At 48.7% G+C, this 19,301-nt stretch overlaps 2 protein-coding genes across 6 annotated transcripts in view; one reads left to right on the top strand and one right to left on the bottom strand.

The window, feature by feature from the left end:
- The first annotated feature begins 2,939 nt into the window (after positions 1-2,939).
- Positions 2,940-19,301, top strand: part of LOC144720637 (scavenger receptor cysteine-rich domain-containing protein DMBT1-like) — an 81,496-nt gene continuing 65,134 nt past the window's right edge. For 3 of the 5 annotated variants that reach the window (XM_078597539.1, XM_078597540.1, XM_078597537.1), the window contains exons 1-4: positions 13,901-13,979; positions 17,722-18,030; positions 18,205-18,255; positions 18,477-18,788. In XM_078597539.1, coding sequence (XP_078453665.1) covers positions 13,916-13,979; positions 17,722-18,030; positions 18,205-18,255; positions 18,477-18,788 — 736 coding nt within the window. In that variant the 5' untranslated portion in view covers positions 13,901-13,915. Of the gene's footprint in view, positions 2,981-13,873; positions 13,980-17,721; positions 18,031-18,204; positions 18,256-18,476; positions 18,789-19,301 lie in introns of those variants that run through there. The other 2 variants (XM_078597541.1, XM_078597538.1) reach the window with 2 other exon arrangements.
- LOC144720639 (uncharacterized) lies at positions 5,128-11,574 on the bottom strand. Its single transcript, XM_078597545.1, has 2 exons — positions 10,125-11,574; positions 5,128-5,347 (listed from the first exon to the last, which is right to left on the bottom strand). The coding sequence occupies exons 1-2, from the start codon at positions 11,394-11,396 to the stop codon at positions 5,336-5,338; spliced, it is 1,284 nt and encodes a 427-aa protein (XP_078453671.1). The 5' UTR covers positions 11,397-11,574; the 3' UTR covers positions 5,128-5,335.

The following is a 19,301-nucleotide window of genomic DNA, read 5'->3' as shown; positions in this document are numbered from 1 at the left end:
TCTACACCTCCACCGCTGCCTTCACCTACGCTCCCTCAGACCCGCTCACCCGTCTGTGCTGGGCAGGGGGATCAGCCAAAACCCGCCCTGCAATGACGTGAGGGTTGAGGTCCCATTGACGGCTGGAGCGGCAGCGGCGAGATGCCTTCACACTTGGTCCCCGGCAACAATTCCCCGCTCCGCTCACGCACACGCCCTTATATTCCTCTGCTAATTATCTGAGACCTCTCGCGCGTTTCTTTTAGCTCTCGCCAGACTGGCGCCTGTCGGCCCATCAATCAACCCTTATCTCCTGTCTCCCTGGCAACACCTCCGTGCAAACCTCACGTGCACCTGTTTGCCCTCAGTTGCCCTCAGTTAACTATGCACCGCGTATTTCATTACAAATGTAATGTTGCCTTGAGTGATTAAGGACTTTACCAAAGCTCATAAAGCCTGGCAGGAGAAGTGAAAATGCTATGCGATATCACTATTGTTTAATTGGTGGTGTATTAATTGCATTGCATCAGAATTTAATTGTTGGGACTTTAATTGTAACTTCAATTTCAGTCGAGCCCCACTTTTGTTGACACATACAAAGTACCTGTATGGCTTTCATGTTTGTAGTCTTTTGCTCATTCATATCTCATAATAAAACATGAATTGTTCATATGTAACTAAGTACATGTTCTTGTAGGTTCTTTGGTAATTATTATGTTATATAATTCAGATGCTGCCATGGTGTGATGGATAGCACACTTGAGTTGCAATTCAGAGAACACTGGTTAGATTAGATATCCCAACTCAAAGGCAAAAACAATCAAGTGCTTAAAATTCCCCCAAATTGGTCCACCCAGCAGTATGAATGGGTACACCACAGTTAGTCAATCAGCAGGTCGTGTGTGGTGGGTTACAAGGTGTTGTGTTCCCACCTCTTGCAAGATATCTTGCCAGCGTGGAAGAATAGGCCAAATACCTTCTAGAGGGGCTCTCTAGAGCAACTTCTAGTGAATGTTGTGCCAGCAGTGGTAAGAACAAGCATTTGCAGAGCTGAACCTTTGTCTTTTATAGAATGACAACATGCCTTATGATTTTGTGTAAGTACAATGCTGAGTTGTTGGAAGGAGGAATAACAAACCTGTAAGATTGGCGTTATGGCTAATTTGAGAAGTCCAGAAAACAAATGTTGTCGGAGGGCTGAGATAAAAATGTAACTTCATTTGTTCTGAGTAATTAGTTTGTAGAGTGGAGAAGTGGTGCAGTAGTTCAAATGCACTACACTATAACATGGCCCCTTGAGTTAAATTCTTGACAATGGAAAGTAATCCCTGAACCAGTCATAGGCCTCCCTTTTACACCAACTTGAACTGACCAGCATGGTCAAGTATGACAAAATAACCCCCATGACAAAGAACCTCAATCAGGAGTGGACTTACAAAGAGCTGAAAGTTGAAGTGATACAGTATTTTTAACTACACATACTTGGCTCACATTGCAAGCCAATTAGTTGTCGGTTGACTTAGAAGAAGTTCTGTTGGCTCTAAACAATAGTTTAGCAGGTGTCGGCAACTTGTGGCTCCGTAGCCGTATGCGGCTCTTTAAGGACTGCTTCGTGGCGTTATTTATTAAGGATCGCCGTCTCACATTCGAATGTCTTTAAAAAAATTTGATTTTTTCACAGAAAAAATGGTTATTCTTGTTATTTTGTTGTTGCCGAACCCTGCACATGATGAACAATCTCATATTTGTTAAATGTGGTTTGTATGTGACTTATGAGTTTCTTCACAATATTTATCTATAAATATAAAAATAGGCAAACGTAAAAATAAGTAAAAAAATTGACTGGTTGCTTCAAGGAGACTTCCCAAAGAAATTGTCAAAGAAACTTTGACAGGCCAAAACATTCCTGGCTGCTGCCATTATGTGAAATATTATAGGAGATTAAGACTTATTTTGTTCTATAGTTGTGTGACCATACTACCCCATTCTTGGAAATGCACAGGGCGCTATATACATCCGAAATAGAATAGAATTGGTGGAGAATGGGGCGGGTGAGCCAAGGACCGGTTTAGATCTCAATCGCCATTTATATGCAAAGTCGGGTGACGTACATGCAAAAAGACCTGGCTCTGTGATTCGTCTATATAAACAAGGCAGGTGAGAGGAGCAGCCAGAGCATCCGACGTACCTGATGCTCTTTCAACACTACGTCGTCAGGTGAGCGTTTCATTCGGACATAAAATAGAATAATCTTCACACAAGCTAGCTGCAATCAGGCACGCAGTACTATGTGTGTATCGAGCATGTAGTACGTGATTTTTACCCCTCATGGTGAGGTACAGGAATTAGTAATATTTCAATGAACATCTGTTTTTATAAATTATGTTTATATCTCTGTTTCAATGCCATGATACACTTGAGTGTATGTGCTAACTATATCTTAGCATGCACTGTGTTCTTTAAGCCATTCAGGAGGGAGATTTGATTGCATTCCATGAATACTTATTGTATTTTATCGGGCAATCACCTAGTTATAAGATCGTGTATGTTATTTATATTTGTATTTATTGTATTATTTTATACGTAGTAGTTATAACAATTCTAAGTGCTGAGTCGTTATAATGTAGATAACTTAGCAATTTGTATTACTATTTAAAGTGTATATCACAAAACATATGATGTATCATGGCTTGCCATGCTGTTTTGTTGACACCATGTATACATTCTTACAGGCTATATAAGTATGCTGCATAGATATCGCATACAGTGTGAAACTAGGTGAAAGCTCATTGAGCTTAATAAAGTAAATAATGGGAGGTAAAGTAATTTATGTAACAGATGCATGCAAAAAAGTGTGTCCCAAGCATATATTTTTTGTACTCTAGATATTATTATGATTTTCCACTTGTTTGTAAGTTACGGTTGCACATCAAGCGGCTAATTTTTTGTATTTCTTTCAGTGGAAAGGCATTTCCTAAATTTGTACTTCCTCAACAAAGATGTATGTACAAAATCAATAAGCATAAGATTCAATATTTAAACAAACATACATTTTCAATGTGATAATTTGCAACACTCATCTGCTCTTTATGTGATACATTTTTTAAAGCATTAAATAAGTGAAATATAAAGTTGGAGTAACAAATTTAGTATCTTCATTCTAAACTTAATTGTTGTTAGAGTATTTGTGTACGAAATTAAATGAAATATTGACCATAAATGTGAAGGTAATTGTCACCTCCTTTGTATTTCTATCACTTTACCTTGAGTGATTACTCCTTTTCTCTCTCAGATATCAACTTACAATGTCCGTGGATGTAGAGACATAAATGCCTAAATATTTCCTTCTTAGGAAGTTGGATAGCTTCTTTGTTAACACAAATTATCAACCTGTGCAGTGCAAACATCACATCTTTTGGATTTCCCACTCGCTTAGGCACAATCTCTAGCCACCACCCTCTTGCCCGATGCGGCAACACCCCCTCCACCCCTCTCGGCTCGAAATATAAGGGGCCGTCCATAAATGACGTCACACACCTAGGGGGGGAGGGGGGGTCAGACATTTGTGACGATGTGTGACGAGGGGGGGAGGGGGAGTTTGAGAAATGTGACGTCACGTAAAAATGTGCAACTTTAAATAAATATGAATTCAATAGAATTCATATAACAACACTAATTTTGATTAATTTTCATTATTAACTATTTTATTATTTTAATTTACTAAGGTCACCTTTTATTTATTCCATGAAGCAGCATTTTGCTTCGCCATGGGAGAATGGAGAAGCATACATTTTGTAAATGTTTTCATGATTGTTATTAAACATTTTGATTTTAATGATTCTACCAGGGCTTTTCATTATGTGGAATGAATATGTGATTATTATAATTGTACTCTCCATTTTGCTTCGTTCTACTACAAAGTTTCAAGTATTTTTGTATAGTTATAATTTTTTTAAATATTTTATAATTATAAGATAATTTCAATATAATATTCTGAACATCTGCAGTATTAGTTAGACGAATATTTTCAAGTGAACTTTATGCTAAATTTCAGCTTTCCAACGCCTCCTTTTTAATACGTGTTTTCTCCTACAACATCAGAGTGCAGCGCCACATTAAATACGCACTACAATGACAAGAGTTTAAAGCGATTTGGAGCATGTTTTATTTTCAAAATGGAAATATGGTTTGGGGGGGGGGCAGAGCTTCGTGACGTTATATTTGAGGGGGGTCTGACTTTTTGTGACGCCGTGTGACTAGGGGGGGAGGGGGGGGGGGTAAAAAATCGGCCAAAATCGCGTGATGTCATTTATGGACGACCCCTAAGGATTTGTTTCAGCAACCTGTTTCTCTCTCCCACCTGAAGACGATTGCTTGTGTGGCGATCGAAACATCATGATCTATTATAAATCTAGCGAGAGAGCTACTGCAGCCAAAGGTTATATAGGTTTGTTAGCAGTTATTTCCGACTCTCTGAGTTACATTACCTTGGTAAATGTCTTTACATTAACAAGCTAAATGTCGCACTAACATCGCTGCTGCTCCCTTTTCTTCGATGCGGCGGTGGCGCTCGTTGTTTAATATGCTGAATATCTCTCATTAACACGTTCCTTCGGAGTGGGCAGGTAGGAACTTGGTTGGACAGCGCATTCGTGCACGACAGACAGACAAATAATCCCTGGTGGGCAGTGTGGAACCTGTTGTTCCTACCTGTATGTATAACAGGACCCTGCGGGGTGGGCTGGTAGGAATAATACTAATACCGGTACAGGGATATCGACCGCACACACACGCGCACACACACACGCACATACACGTGTAGAGAGGAGCCGACACGAGATTGCAGGGGTCTCGTCCTTTATTCCTTTCCTTCCATTCACACCTGTCGCCAGCCGTCCCAATCCCGTTCCCGCCAAAGGCCCCCCTTTCCCGCCCGTTCTCTCCTTATATCACCTCGATCACCCCTCCCCCTAACCCATCTATTGGTGGGAATCCTTCCCCTGACACCCCTACATCACCCCCCCCCCCCCGGAGAAAAAATAACCGTCCTCGGTTCTGCCTCCCCCATGGACCATTTAAGTCTCCCCATGCCTCCCACCACTGACAGTGACGACAGCCCTTACCCCCCCCCACAACCATAAAATGCAATATAACACAACAAATCAATTGCGCGGCCTGCCCAGGTCTCCAGCCAGCATCCCGTAACAGCCCGGACATCCACAGGCAGCAGATGACCGTGGCGGCCCCCTCCTTCGAAGGCCCTCTCGTCGCGGTCCCTGGTTCGGTGGTGCCGGTGTCGCCTTGCCTGGCGCCGCTGTCTCTCCGGCCCCCGCTCGTGCCGCCGCTCCGTCAGGCCTCACATGGGGTGCTGTAGGTGACAAGGGAACACAGGGCACCGAACCCCCTGCCGGTCGGCGCGTGGTGGTCGGCGACCTTGGCCTGGGTAGGGATGATGATGATGTTGGCAGTGATGTTGGTGGTGATGTTGGTGAAGATGACGGTGGAGAGATGTATGGCTTAAGGCGGGTGGGGTGTACAAACCATCGTCGCTTACCCAGTTGGACCTGGACGCACTGCGGTCGGAGTGCTTTGATGACCTCGAACAGCCCTTTCCAGGGTCGGTGCAGCTTTGGTGAGAGGCCAACCGGCACCTGAGGACAGTGTAGCCATGCCTGTTCCCCGACTTTAAAGGGCTTGGCTGTCACTGTCCTCTCCCGTATCCGTACATTACTCTCTTGGCTCGCGGCCGATGCGGCCTCGGCTGCTTGGCGGGCCTCTCTCAAATAAATGAGGGAGGTCTTTAGTGCCTTCGGCCATGCGTCGGCTCTTGCCGGAATGTCCGTCAGCTGCACCTCAATAGGCGGAACGGGATCCCGTCCGTACATCAGGAAAAACGGCGAGAACCCCGTCGCCGCGTGTGGGGCCACCCTGTACGCCGCTAAGACCGATGGAATGTGGAGGTCCCAGTCGGAATGGTTTTCGTCCACCACTTGGGACAGCATGGCCGCTATGGTGCGGTTAAGCCGCTCTACCATCCCATCGGTCTGGGGATGATATGGAGATGTTCGGACCTTTTTAGTGCCCAGGATAGAGCAGACGTCCTTCAATAGCTGTGAGGAGAAATTCCTGCCCTGATCCGTGAGCAACCGCTCCGGTGCCCCCTTATCAAGGACATAGCCTCCCACGAAGGCATCGGCGATGGTCTGTGCCGTTTGGTCCGGGAGGGCCCACGCCATCGGCCACCTCGTGCAGTACTCGACTCCGACCAACAGGTATTTATTTCCCCGTGGCGTGACCGGCAGCGGTCCCAAGATGTCCAACGCAACCAATTCGTTGACCCTGGTCACCGTGATGGGCTGTAGGGGCGCCCGGCTTACCCGGGGTGGCGGCTTTCGCCGCGCACATTCGACGCAGGTAGCGACCCATCGATGCACGTCAGCGGTCATACCTGGCCAAAAGTACCGACCCTGTAATGTGTGCAGTGTCTTCCGCCCTGCCAGGTGCAGCAGCTGGCGGTCGTGTACGTCCATAACCAATTGTTGACGCAGCGACTCCGGAACTACCAGGCATCGCCGGCGCCCTGTCGGGTCCCATCGCATGAGGAGATCCTCCCATACGATGTACTCCTCCCCCCCTGCCTCTGCTGAGGCGCGTAGTGTTCACAGTGGGGCTTCCTCCAGCTGTAGCCGTCTCCAATCGTCCAAGGTCAGCCCCAGGTCGTGGTCGGTCAGCTGGACCTCACCCTGTGCGCCCTCCGCCGTGCGTACGGGAGCGATGACCGTCCCCTCCGGCCTCGCCTCCTTGCAGCGTGCCCCGCCTGTGGTGCATGCACAAGGGCCCTGGGGCACCAGTCGGGACAATGCGTCTGCGTTGGCATGTCTGGTCCCTTTGCGATGCACTACTTGGTACCTGTACTCCTGCAGGCGTTCTATCCATCTGGCCAGCTGGCCCGAAGGCTGGTCGATGCGGAGCGAATACTGCAAGGCCGCGTGGTCAGTGCGGACCGTAAATTTGCGACCATACAGGTAGGGTCGGAATTGCTGCACAAAGTGAACGACTGCCAGGAGTTCCCTACGTGTGACGCAGTAGCGCTGCTCCGCTGATGAAAGCACGCGACTACCATAGGCGATAACCACCTCCCGACCCTGCTGGACTTGCGACAAAACACTGCCGATGCCCACATCGCTGGCGTCCGTGTCCAGGATAAAGGGGAGGCCAAAATCCGGAAAGGCCAATGGTGGTGCATCTGTCAGACGTGAGCGCAGCTGCTGGAATGCCTCTTCCTCCAGAGGGCCCCAATAAAACCTCTGGTTCTTCGCCGTCAACACGTGCAAGGGCTTGGCAATGGTTGCGAAGTTGGGCACAAACCGGCGGTAGTAAGAAACGAAACCCACAAACCGGCGTACCTCCGGAACCGTTGTGGGAACAGCCCAGGCCCTCACGCAGGCCGTCTTTTCCGGGTCTGTAGCCACTCCCGACTCACTGACGACGTGGCCCAAGTAGCGTACCGACGACTGCATAAGGTGGCACTTCGACGGCTTGAGCTTCAAGTTCGCGTTCCGGAACCGCAGGAACACCTGACGCAATCGGTCAATGTGTTCCTCGAATGATCGGCTGAAAACAATGACGTCGTCCAGGTAGATGAGGCACGTTTCCCATTGGAGGCCTGCCAAGGCCAACTCCATTATGCGTTGGAACGTTGCCGGCGCCGTCTGGAGGCCCATAGGCAGGCAGTTGAACTCGAACAGGCCCTGTGGTGTCCGGAATGCTGTTTTAGGCCGGGAGTCCGCGTCTAGTGGGACCTGCCAGAACCCGGACAACAAATCCAGCGTACTGAAAAATTTTGCTCCCGCCAGTGCATCCAATGAGTCGTCGATACGTGGTAGGGGATATGCGTCGGCCAGCGTGACGGCATTGAGGCGTCGGAAGTCCACACAGAATCTCAGTGACCCATCTGACTTCTTGACTAGGACCACCGGTGCCCCCCAGGGACTCGAGGATGGAGAAATTATGTCGGCCCGCAGCATCTCCTGCACCGCTTGTTGAATGTGCCCTTTTTCCATTGGGCTCATTCTATATGTGTTTTGGCGCAGGGGTGCGGCATCTCCCGTGTTGATGTGGTGCTGTGACAGATTTGTGCGCCCTAGGTCGAACGGTCCCCGGCTGAACACGTCCGAGAACTCCTGCAATAACGAGTGCAGCTGCTGTTTCTGGTCGGGCGGCAATCCCGGCTCAGGCCCCGCCAGCTGGTCCATCCACGATTTGGCCCCTCTGTCCTCGGACTGGCTGATGCTGCCTACAAGCTCGGGCTCTGTCCCTGGGGCTCCTAGTGACAAGGGACTAACGTGGGCCAGAACTGTTCCCTCCTGCACCGTCGCTGTTCTATCGGAGGTGTTCAGCACCTGAATGAACAGATGCTGGTTCCTCTGTACAATAGTTTCGGCTCCCACCAGCGCATGACGATCCATGGCCGCTGATGCCGGAGACACCAGGATGGGTGAGTCTGGTCGGGCTGTCACGAGGGGGGACCGATATTGCAGCGGAACCAGCATCTGGGCTGCCGGGGGAATGGAGACAGACTTACTGACCAGAGCCTGCACGTAGGGTACACCCCGGCTGGCCCCCTCCGCCTTTAGGAAATGGAGATGCGTTCCCTGGACTTCCACCCGCCCATTGGCCAGATCGATTTTCATTGGCATCCGCCTCAGAAAGTCCGTCCCCAACAGGCAGGGTACGGGCAACGTTGCGGAGACAAGGATGGGTCCTGCTACCGAAAGCTGCCCAATCTGTATCGGGGCTTCAACCTGGCCCAGGAAGCCCATGCTGCCTCCATTTGCTGCAATGAACGTTGTCTTGACGGGGACTAAAGGTCGGATTTTATCCGGCAGCATCTCATGCATGGTGCTCGAGATGATCGTGGCTGATGCCCCCGTATCGACCAAGATACGTGCCGACACTCCCGCGATTTCACCGACCAGGACCGAGGTTCCTGACGTGGCCGCTACCACCCGCCTTGCCAGCTTCCTCCATTGTGTGGCTGAGTCCGGCCACTGACCAGGCGGCGTCTCGTTATCCTGTGGTGCATGGTGAAATGATGGGGGATGGGTGTGGATGGACTGAAGATGGGGTTCCTCCCTTTGGAGTGCGTCACAGCAGGGTGAACGCGCCCTTGTTACATAGTGTGGGCTTACCCCTGGGTTGCGGGCTGGGCTCTCTATGTAGTGCAAATTGCCCCCCCTAGGTGACGTAGGATGGGCCCCCCTTGTGGTGTGGGGGGGCCCCCCCATTGTAGGGGGCGGTGGGGACTGGGGGGTGGGCCTTCCCGTGAGCCCCTCCCTTTCCTTTGTCACGGGGGCGTGGTCCCCCTGGTTCCGTCTCGCTCTGTCGCAAAGCGGTGGTGAGGCGGGTCGTGGAATTGCTCCAGGGCGCAATGTCAATCGTGTGGGCTGCCTCCGCCCCCGGGCCGTTGCCCCTGGCAACTCGCCGGCGTTGCAGGTAACTGGTGATGTCACGCCCGCCGGCGACGTCACGCCCGCCGGTGACGTCACGCCCGCCCGCGAACCCACGCCCGCCCGCGAAACCACGCCCACCCGCGACGTCACGCCCGCCCGCGACGTCACGCCCGCCCGCGAAACCCCGCCCGCCCGCGACGTCACGCCCGCCCGCAAAACCCCGCCCGCCCGCGACGTCACGCCCGGCATCGACGTCGCTGCCGGCCGCGACGTAACTTCCGCCCGCGACGTCACCTCCGCCCGCGACGTCACCTCCGTCCGCGACGTCCCTCCCGGCGTCGGCGCGACTCCCGGCGCGGTCCCCGGCCTCGGCGCGATCCCCGACGCGGTCCCTGGCCCCGGCGCGATTCCCGGCGCGGTCCACGGCCCCGGCGCAATTCCCGGCGCGATCCGCGACACCACTTCCGGCCGCGACGTCACTTCCGGACGCAACGTCACGTCCGTTCGCGACGCCACTCCGGGTCGTGATGCGACCACAGGCCCCGGCGCTATCCCCTTCCCCCGACCAGAACAGCGGGGACCGGGAAACGACACCTCCGGCGCCCACCCCGAGGAGACTCCCGGTGAGTTTGCGGCGTCGGAATTGTAATTACCCGGCCCGCCCGAGAGGCCGGGTGGGACGGCGTCACTCGCCTGGCTCCTGTCGGCGTTCGGCCCCGGCAGGTTCCAGGTGACGTTGGCGGCCTCCGGCTCCGTGCGGCACCCCCTCGCCACATGCCCCTCGCGACCACAACGGTGGCAGACCCACGGGGCGTTGCGTCGGGGGGGCTCGGCGCGATGTTGTAGAGGCGGCTGCCAGCGACGCGGCGGCTGGTCCCTCTGCTCCGCCAGTCCCCGGATCGCCGCGTACACCTCCCGCAGCGATGGCTCCGTCTCAGACGTCGGCGGTCCGTCCCCAGATGCCCCACCGGCAGCCTGTGGTGACGGTGCAGGTTCGGCGGTTAGTGTCGCTGGACCAAGTAGCGCCGCGGCAACGGCTCGGCTGTTCCCCCCCGCCGCGCCAGCCACCGGGCCCACGGGTGGCGCCCGGCCCATGACCTGCTCGTGGGCTTGGATGGTCCGGGCAGCCCACAGCGAGGTGCGTTCTTCCGGCGTCACTACGGGCATTACAACGCCGGCGCGGCAAGCGTAGGCGATGAGGTGCTCGACCACGAGGTCCTCGAGCGCTTCTTCAGCCAGGCGAGGGAAAGCTCTCCTCGCCAACACGAGCAGCGCCCCCCTGTAGGCTAAAGGGGATTCTTTAGCCCCTCGCTGGCGATCCTGGAACCGTTTAAAGGCTCCTTCCGCCGGGCAATAGATCTCCCCCAAAGCCTCGTAGGCCGCCTGTAGCGTGGACTTGCTGTGCGAGGGAAGGGAGGTGTAAGAGGAGAGTGCTTCTTTGCCCAGAACAGATGGCAGCGCTCGTAGGGCCTCTTCGTCTGTCCACTCGAGAGCGTGGAAGGCAGCCTCGAATCGGCGGACAAACTCCTCCCAATCTTCTTCCTCAGCCACAAACTTGTCGACGGGCCCCAGCCGACGCGGCCGTCCGGCCACCTGCTCTCCGTGTTGGGTGTTTAGCCCTGGGGGTTTTGGCGGGAGCGGCGGCGGCTGGCGTGACGAGGTTGGTTGCGGCTCCTGCCCGGCCGGCTGGTCGGCGTCCGGTTCCCGTGGCCTCTCCTCCCGTAGTACGCGTGGGGGTGGGGGTCCCGGTGCCGGCGGGCCCCCCATAGGGAGCCTCTGCAAGAGCTCCTGGAGCGCCCTCTCCACGCGGGCCATGCGGTCCTCCATGCGATCCTCCAGGCGATCCGGGCCCCCTTCTGCTGCTTCTGACAGCAGGCCCCCTTGTTGCCCAGGATGTGAAGGATCCCCGGCCCCTGCTTCCTCCTCCCTCGGCTCCCTCCCGCGAGGATTCTTCTTTGTAGCCATTAGTATCCCACCGCTGCCACCAAATGTAGAGAGGAGCCGACACGAGATTGCAGGGGTCTCGTCCTTTATTCCTTTCCTTCCATTCACACCTGTCGCCAGCCGTCCCAATCCCGTTCCCGCCAAAGGCCCCCCTTTCCCGCCCGTTCTCTCCTTATATCACCTCGATCACCCCTCCCCCTAACCCATCTATTGGTGGGAATCCTTCCCCTGACACCCCTACACACGTACACACGCACACACACACACGCACACACACCGCACGCACGCACACACACACACGTACACACACATGCAGGCACGCACACGTAATGAAGTTGTGTTGCTACGCTTCCAGTTCGCCGTGAATAACGATCCGAAGCCCAATAGCGCCTATTCATCACGCCGCTCGAGTGGGCCGGACACGCACACACGCACGCACACACACGCACACAGTCACACATATACACACACGCACGCACACACGCACACACAGACACGCACACACACGCGCATACACACGCGCACGCACGCAAACACACGCACACACACGCGCATACACACGCACACACACGCACACACATACACACGCGCACACACACACACGCACCTCTCACCTGCAAGGCAGCGGTCGCCGCTTCTCCTCCCACATCTCTCGTCGCGGCAGCTGTAACGATGGTGCAAGTTTGTTTTTATCATCAATTCCTCCTCCACCCCTCCCCGCCACTGTTCACCCACCAGAATAAATGAGTTCGCCCATAGTCAGTCGATCAAAAAGTTTCGCCGTGAGGCGCCGGAAGCGACGGCCATCTTGTTTAATTCACATCGCAGGGGGAGCGGGCGGCCATCTTGTCGGACAGGGTCATGCCAAGTGTTTGCAGTAGGGGGCGATGTTGATACACGGACGGACGGACGGACGGACGGACGGACGATATAATCTATTGGTGGTCTGGTCCACTTCGTTCCTACCAGTAAAAGATAACTTGACTTTAGGTAGCCAGGCAGACAGCCCCTTAACTATCGCCCCCCCCTCCCTTAGGCACCTCCCCCCTTAGGCCCCTCCCCTGACCCCCCTTCTGTTAGGCCCCTCCCCTGACCCCCCCCTCCCTCAGGCCCCTCCGCTGACCCCCCCCTCAGGCCCCTCCCCTGAACCCCCCTCCCCCTCAGGCCCCTCTCCTGACTCCCCCCTTCCCTAGGCCCCTCCCCTGACCCTCCTCCCTTAGGCCCCTCCCCTGACCCTCCTCCCTTAGGCACCTCCCCTCTCCGTACCCGGCAGTAGGTCTCCACCAATCAAAGAGCTGTTTGTAAGGTCTCCACCAATCAAAGAGCTGTGTGTATTATATATTTATTTATGCACGACAGACAGACAGTCAGACAGACAGACAGCTAATAATCCCTGGTGGGCAGTGTGGAACATTGTTCCTCCCTGTAACATATTGTTCCTACCTGTAACACAGCCGCTGCTGCGGGAGCCGTCTCACATTGACATGCTAATCTCTAATCTCGAGCAATACAATGGCTTCTTCAGCACCGTGGGGTTACATTAACAGATTGAGATGCTAATCTCTAGCAACACAATAGCCGAGGTATACCTAGCTCTGCGATCTTACATTTACTTGCAAATTCCATCTCTAGCCCCGCCCACTTACCCTTGGGTTGTACCCATCTCAAACCTATATAACCTCTTGTTGCAGCAGCTCTCCCGCGATATTTCTCCTGCCTCAGCAGTTCACCTGTTGTATTTTTTCACCTGAAGACCATTGCTTGTGTTGCGATCGAAACGTCGTGATTTTTTTCTTTGATTATTTTTGTATCTACGTGACTTTACCGAAAGACCCAAAGAGTATGAATTCCTGGAGTCACGAAAGCTTTAAGTCGCTATTCCAAATTAAAATTGAAGTATTTCATAAATTCAATCATCGATGTTCATTGTACATTCAAATTAAGCGAGGATGGTGAATATGATATATTGATGCTTTTCATTGCAGTTTAAGGTAATCTACCTGACTAAACCTCGAACCACGAACAAATAATTTGGCATCACTATTGAATAATTTATAGAGTTTGATGTTCTGAGATGTCGATATCCAGAAAGGGTGCATTTTTCAATAATCTTATCTCTTGCCATAAATCAACAATAGATTGCCCAAGTGGTTTCCAATTTCCTAGATTCATGACAACCAAACATGGCATTTTGAATCCCATGAACATTGGCTCAATTGAATGCTATTTATTCGTCCAATGTGGATGTTTTCTTAACATACTTCTCTCAGTAACTAAAATAATAATTGTGCTTTTCTATCTACATGATGAACAAATTAATATCAGTGACTGATATCTGATCCGGTTCTGGGCTACCTCGATCGACTCAGCCTCAAATGAGGACCTGGTGGGGTGTATAAACATCAGAACTGGGGAGAAAAAAGTGGTGCTGACCATCAACCCTCTATTGTGCCGTGTCAAACTTCATAGGTGATATGTAACAGTGCTTGCCCCAACAGTGGGGGTCTTTGTTTAAACCAAGGTGCGAGGAAAACGAGGGCATGATGTTATCTGGTGTCATTTTGCTCCTCGTCCTCACGATCCAGGCTGTGGCAGCTCAACAAGGTATGATTATACAATCCCACCACTCTGAAAGAATGTGCAATTCACGCTCTATACAACACTCATAAGGATGTTCGATTTCACGGGACAAGTTATCACAAGCCTACTGGCTATCAACAAAAATTCAAAGATCTGTTCATGAATCCATACATATATACATACACAGAGACAATTTCAACCGAGAGGAAGGTTATAGACTGAGCAATCATTGGAAATATGTCATCAACCACTTTGGGTCATGACTTGATTTGTGTTTTCTTGTCAAACTCCACCGTCAGCAGTGTGGGTGTGTGGAGCGCGGTGCAATGCTTTGATTGGTGTAGACCTACTGCCGGTGTAAAAGCTTTCTTCAACATTATCATTAGCTGCCCCACCCATCTCTAAACCTTTATAAGCAGCTTGCCCTCACAGGCTAACCTCCCTATTCCTGATGACGATCGCTTGTGTTGCAATCGAAACGTCGTGATATTTTTATTCACTTTATTTTTATTATTTTATAATTATTTTTTCTATCTACGTGACTTTACCGAAAGAACCATAGAATATAAGTTATCACAAATCAATGCCTTTATGATACAAATATAGAATTCATAAAACCATGTACAAGCAATCCACCACATAAATTACAATAAAGCAATATAACTTTTTCCCCTTAGATTCATGCTAGTATCAGATATTGACATGCACTTGGACAACAGATTGAAAAGTATTTATTTAGAACAGATGTTTGTGTTTAGTTTGTTTTCCTTCCCCCGCGCCTCTTATTAGCACGGTTGGCTACGTACGGTGCGAAAAGAAGTTCAACATACATGCATACAAGATGCTTGTAATTTGCAGGGATATGCATGTAATTTAAACCTATGCATAATACATATTAAAGATTATTCAGATTTTATCAATGTACAACTCAGTTACAGACGAGTCATCCTTGGTAACTGTATTGTTGCATGCAGCACAATGCATACTCTTGTATAAGCTCACTCTTCTGTGAAAACGCCCTAATCACACGTCACACCCCCTTTGTATGAACTCCTCGATCCTTTTGGAACATTCCGGAAAGTCCTTCTACTCTTCTCCATCTCTTTTCCACCAATCATGTCCCTACTCCGTCTCTCACTCTCCCCTCCCTATTTTCTCTTTCCTACCAAATCGCATTCTCCAAGTCTTCAACCAATCCCATGCTTTCCTGCGCCTGGCTATGCACCAGCTGTCGTTGATTCATTATTTGTTCAAGGTGTCCTTACATGACCCTTTCTCAAATATGACTCAACAACTCTATACCTCATGAAAGTATACATTTTATAGGTTTTCCGGTTAGATTGTGTAAATATAAATGTTTTGTTAAACTCACCACCACCTGACACAGACAATTCGTAAGGCTTGTTACAAAAAACAAAACGATGTGTTACTATTTAGATTTACAGCTTTTGTGACTGCAGGGATTCAAATTCTTGGTTATTTCGGTAAAGTCACGTAGAAGGGAAACAAACAAGGATGTGTTACTAGTTCAGCACACCGGTGTTGAAGAGTAAACCCACAACATTTACCATTCGAGTACAAAGTTCCGTTGGTAATTACAACCAGTCTCATCAAGCGACAGCCAGAGTTGCGGATGCATCCTCTTTTTCTCTTAAATAGAAGAATACATGTGATGTTGTCACTTGTGAGCCAATCGGGTGCAAAGAAAATAAGGGAGAGGGTTAATGTAATCCTTTAAATTGCAATGGATCTCTATTATTGGTTGGGTTATGCACAGTTAATCACCATAATAATTTGCATGCATGACGGGCATGCGTGATGCACATGCACACAATGCATGCACATCCGGCCGTTTTTGGGTGCAAAAAATCGCAATACCTGTTGCCTTGTATTGTGATCAAAACGTCGTAGTTTTTAGTTTTCTTTCAACCTATCTACGTGACTTTACCGAAAGACCCAAAGAATATGAATTCCTGCAGTCACGAAAGCTTTAAGTCAAGATTTTTTGCTCACAGTTAATCACCACCGGCGTATGGTGAGCTGTAAAGGCATGAAGTTAAACAGTGTATGACTTAAATTTCGATTTAAAGCTTTCGTGACTGCAGGGATTCATATTCCTTGGGTCTTTCGGTAAAGTCACGTAGAAGGGAAATAATAAAATAATGCAAATAAAACAATTAAATTATCACGATGTTTCGATTGCAACACAAGCAATCATCATATCAGGTGTGAAAACCACAGCAAGAAAATAAAAAAGTGGCGTTTTTTTCTTAACGTGTATGACTTGATAATATGCTTCCAAGCAGCACTAAGCCTATATCTATCAAAACAGTTAACATAATTTTAATTTCTCTCAATTTCAATAGATTATCTAATTAGTCTTGGCTATTTGTAGCTATCTTCTTGGTTCAGCGTCTGAATGTCGCCTCGACAGACCTGGTTTCACCTGAGGACGGCTGCTTGCGTTGTGGCCGAAACGTCGTGAGAATTATTTTATTATGTTTTATTTTTATTATTTTATTACTTCCCTTCTACGTGACTTTACCGAAAGAACCAAGAAGATGAATCCCTGCAGTCACGAAAGCTTTAAATCGATATTTGTAACTATATTCTTGGTTCTTTCGGTAAAGTCACATAGAAGGGAAATAATAAAATGATAAAAATATAAAACAATAAAATTCTCACGACGTTTCGACTGCAACACAAGCAATCATCATCAGGTGTGAAACATTTGAAAAAAGTGGCGGTTTTATTTCTAACTTCAGCACCATGAACAGGGATTTGCCAGTTGGTCAGATGGACGAGTCCATCTATGTTCGGAAAAGAGGAGGGGGAGAAGAGAATGGAATGTGGTCTAAAAGTCACCACGGTCGGAAAGTCACCGCATTCTATTCGAAAGAACCAAGAATATGAATCCCTGCAGTCACGAAAGCTTTAAATCAATATTTGTAACTAGTTTTGCACAAAACCTCAATATTATAAAAATCAATAAAGACAGCGTAATGATTAATGACACTAAATCATTTTCCAGTCAGAACTTGCTCAGAGTTACGTGTTGGGAAAAACCGTGTTCGACAAATAATAAACCTTATGGGAACATTTGGTTTGTGTTACAGAGTTCTAAACGACCACCCCCTCCTTCTTTATCTAATTCTATATGATTTCCGCCCTTGATATTGTTCTAAAAGATACCGAGTCTCTATTTTTTGTGTGGGTAAACTCATTATTTTTCAATCACACCTCAACACAAAATTCATCTCCATTACTCTTCCCACTCCCTAGCACTGAATTCCCAGCTAAAAGATCGCCCCTAATATTGTCACTTGAACGTTCATGATTCACCACCTAGTTTTCTGAATGACTAACGTCTTCTACGAAGGGGCAGCTAGATGCGTGTTGAGTGTTACATTATCACACGAAAACAAAAAAAGTATACACTGCATACATTGTAAATGAATCGTTCTCAGTCCAATTCACACCTTTCAACAGATTCAGCACTCTCACAGTATTACTTGTCAACACGAAGATGAGAATAGATGAAACACCAACATTGTAGTCCGAAAAACATACCTCATTTGGTAAACTGTGTATTGCAGAAAAGCGCATTTTATCAAAACGCGATGGGCAAGGAATTCCTGTATTTGTATATTAAATACATGTGATGTGAGAACCAAACGACAACATTTTTTAACAAGTATATTAACATATTATTGATGAGTGTATTGAGGTGACAATTATTTTAATGCATTTCACACTTCCTCTCCAGAATCAGCCATTCGCCTGGTTGGAGGAGGCCCATGTCAAGGCAGAGTGGAGGTCCTCTATGCTGGTTCCTGGGGCACGGTCTGTGATGATTTCTGGGACATCAATGATGCCCAGGTTGTCTGCCGCATGGTCGGCTGTGGAGCTCCTCTTTCTGCCCCATCAAATGCCGACTTTGGTCAGGGCATTGGAACCATCTGGCTGGATGATGTCAGATGCAATGGTTCTGAATCCTTTCTGGGACCATGTTCTCATCGCCCATGGGGACAGCATGACTGTAGTCACAGTGAAGATGCTAGTGTCATTTGCAGCGGTGTGTACTTCTCAAAATATATTTTAATAAAAGTTCCAAATGTTATTTGTTCTAATATTAAATGGTAATGATTTGCTGTATTTTATATTAATGACATAATGTTAATTCAGTTTTTTTACTTTTGTTGGTAAATTAAATACAACTTTTAAAGTGAGAAATCTTAATTGGTTACAGCTCAAACAAGTGCATCAACCACGACAAGGCAGCCAACAACTCAAGCCCCTGGTGAGTATAAATTTGTCAATAAATGGCGATGCAAATTCATATATTTTTCAAATCAAAAGATGGTTGCAAATGGAGGTCTACGTAACATGCGAAACAAAAACACATTTTAAAAAGGTTGACTTTCAAATCATCAAAGTTAGGAAAGAATAAACATAAGAATCTCACAATGGTATATAGTGAAGCTTGCCAATTTATTCAGTGTACATTTATTTAATCCACAGAGACAGCCATTCGCCTGGTTGGAGGAGTAGGCCCATGTCAAGGCAGAGTGGAGGTCCTCTATTCTGGGTCCTGGGGCACGGTCTGTGATGATGGCTGGAACATCAATGATGCCCAGGTCGTCTGCCGAAAGCTTGGCTGTGGAACTGCTCTTTCTGCCCAATCAAATGCCTACTTTGGTCAGGGCAATGGCACCATCTGGATGGATGATGTGACATGCAATGGGTCGGAGTCCTCTTTAGGAAATTGTCCTCACCTGCCATGGGGGCAACACAACTGTTTTCATGGTGAAGATGCTGGTGTCATTTGCAGTGGTGTGTACTTCTCAAAATATATTTGTTTAACGCTTTAGGTGCGAAAATGCGTCTAATATATAAAGGTAACATTACAATGACAGAGTTTATTAAATATAGTACTGTAAATATGAATGGCATTACTTTTTGGTTCTTTCAGTAAAGTCAGGTGAAAGAAAATAAATGAAATAATAGAATACAACGTTTAGATTGTAACACAAGCAATGATCATCAGGTACGAATGAATGAGAAAAAACAAACCTAATAAACTTAGAAATATAATGCAATACAACACAGAGAGTCGGCTAACATAACAGTCAACACCCTACCTGGTTGATTACGTTCTTCCAAAGAGTGTTAAATTGGAAGTTAAGTGTGACATTTTAGAGAGAGACAAGACACAACACGGAGACACATAGACAGACACACAAGCAGAGAGAGACAACACAGAGACAGAGAGAGAGAGAAAACTAAATTAAATCCTCCCCATAGAGGTGGTTTAAATTTGATTTGGATTTTCTTAACCTCAGATGA

This window comes from Lampetra planeri, chromosome 9, assembly GCF_965212315.1.
Source record: "Lampetra planeri chromosome 9, kcLamPlan1.2.h2, whole genome shotgun sequence".
Taxonomy (NCBI): domain Eukaryota; kingdom Metazoa; phylum Chordata; class Hyperoartia; order Petromyzontiformes; family Petromyzontidae; genus Lampetra; species Lampetra planeri.
This window is presented reverse-complemented; position numbering and strand designations above follow the sequence as displayed.

What these genes read in the sequence shown, in the direction of transcription:
- LOC144720639 (XM_078597545.1), bottom strand. Translation starts at nt 11,396, where the DNA reads ATGGCTACAAAGAAGAATCCTCGCGGGAGGGAGCCGAGGGAGGAGGAA.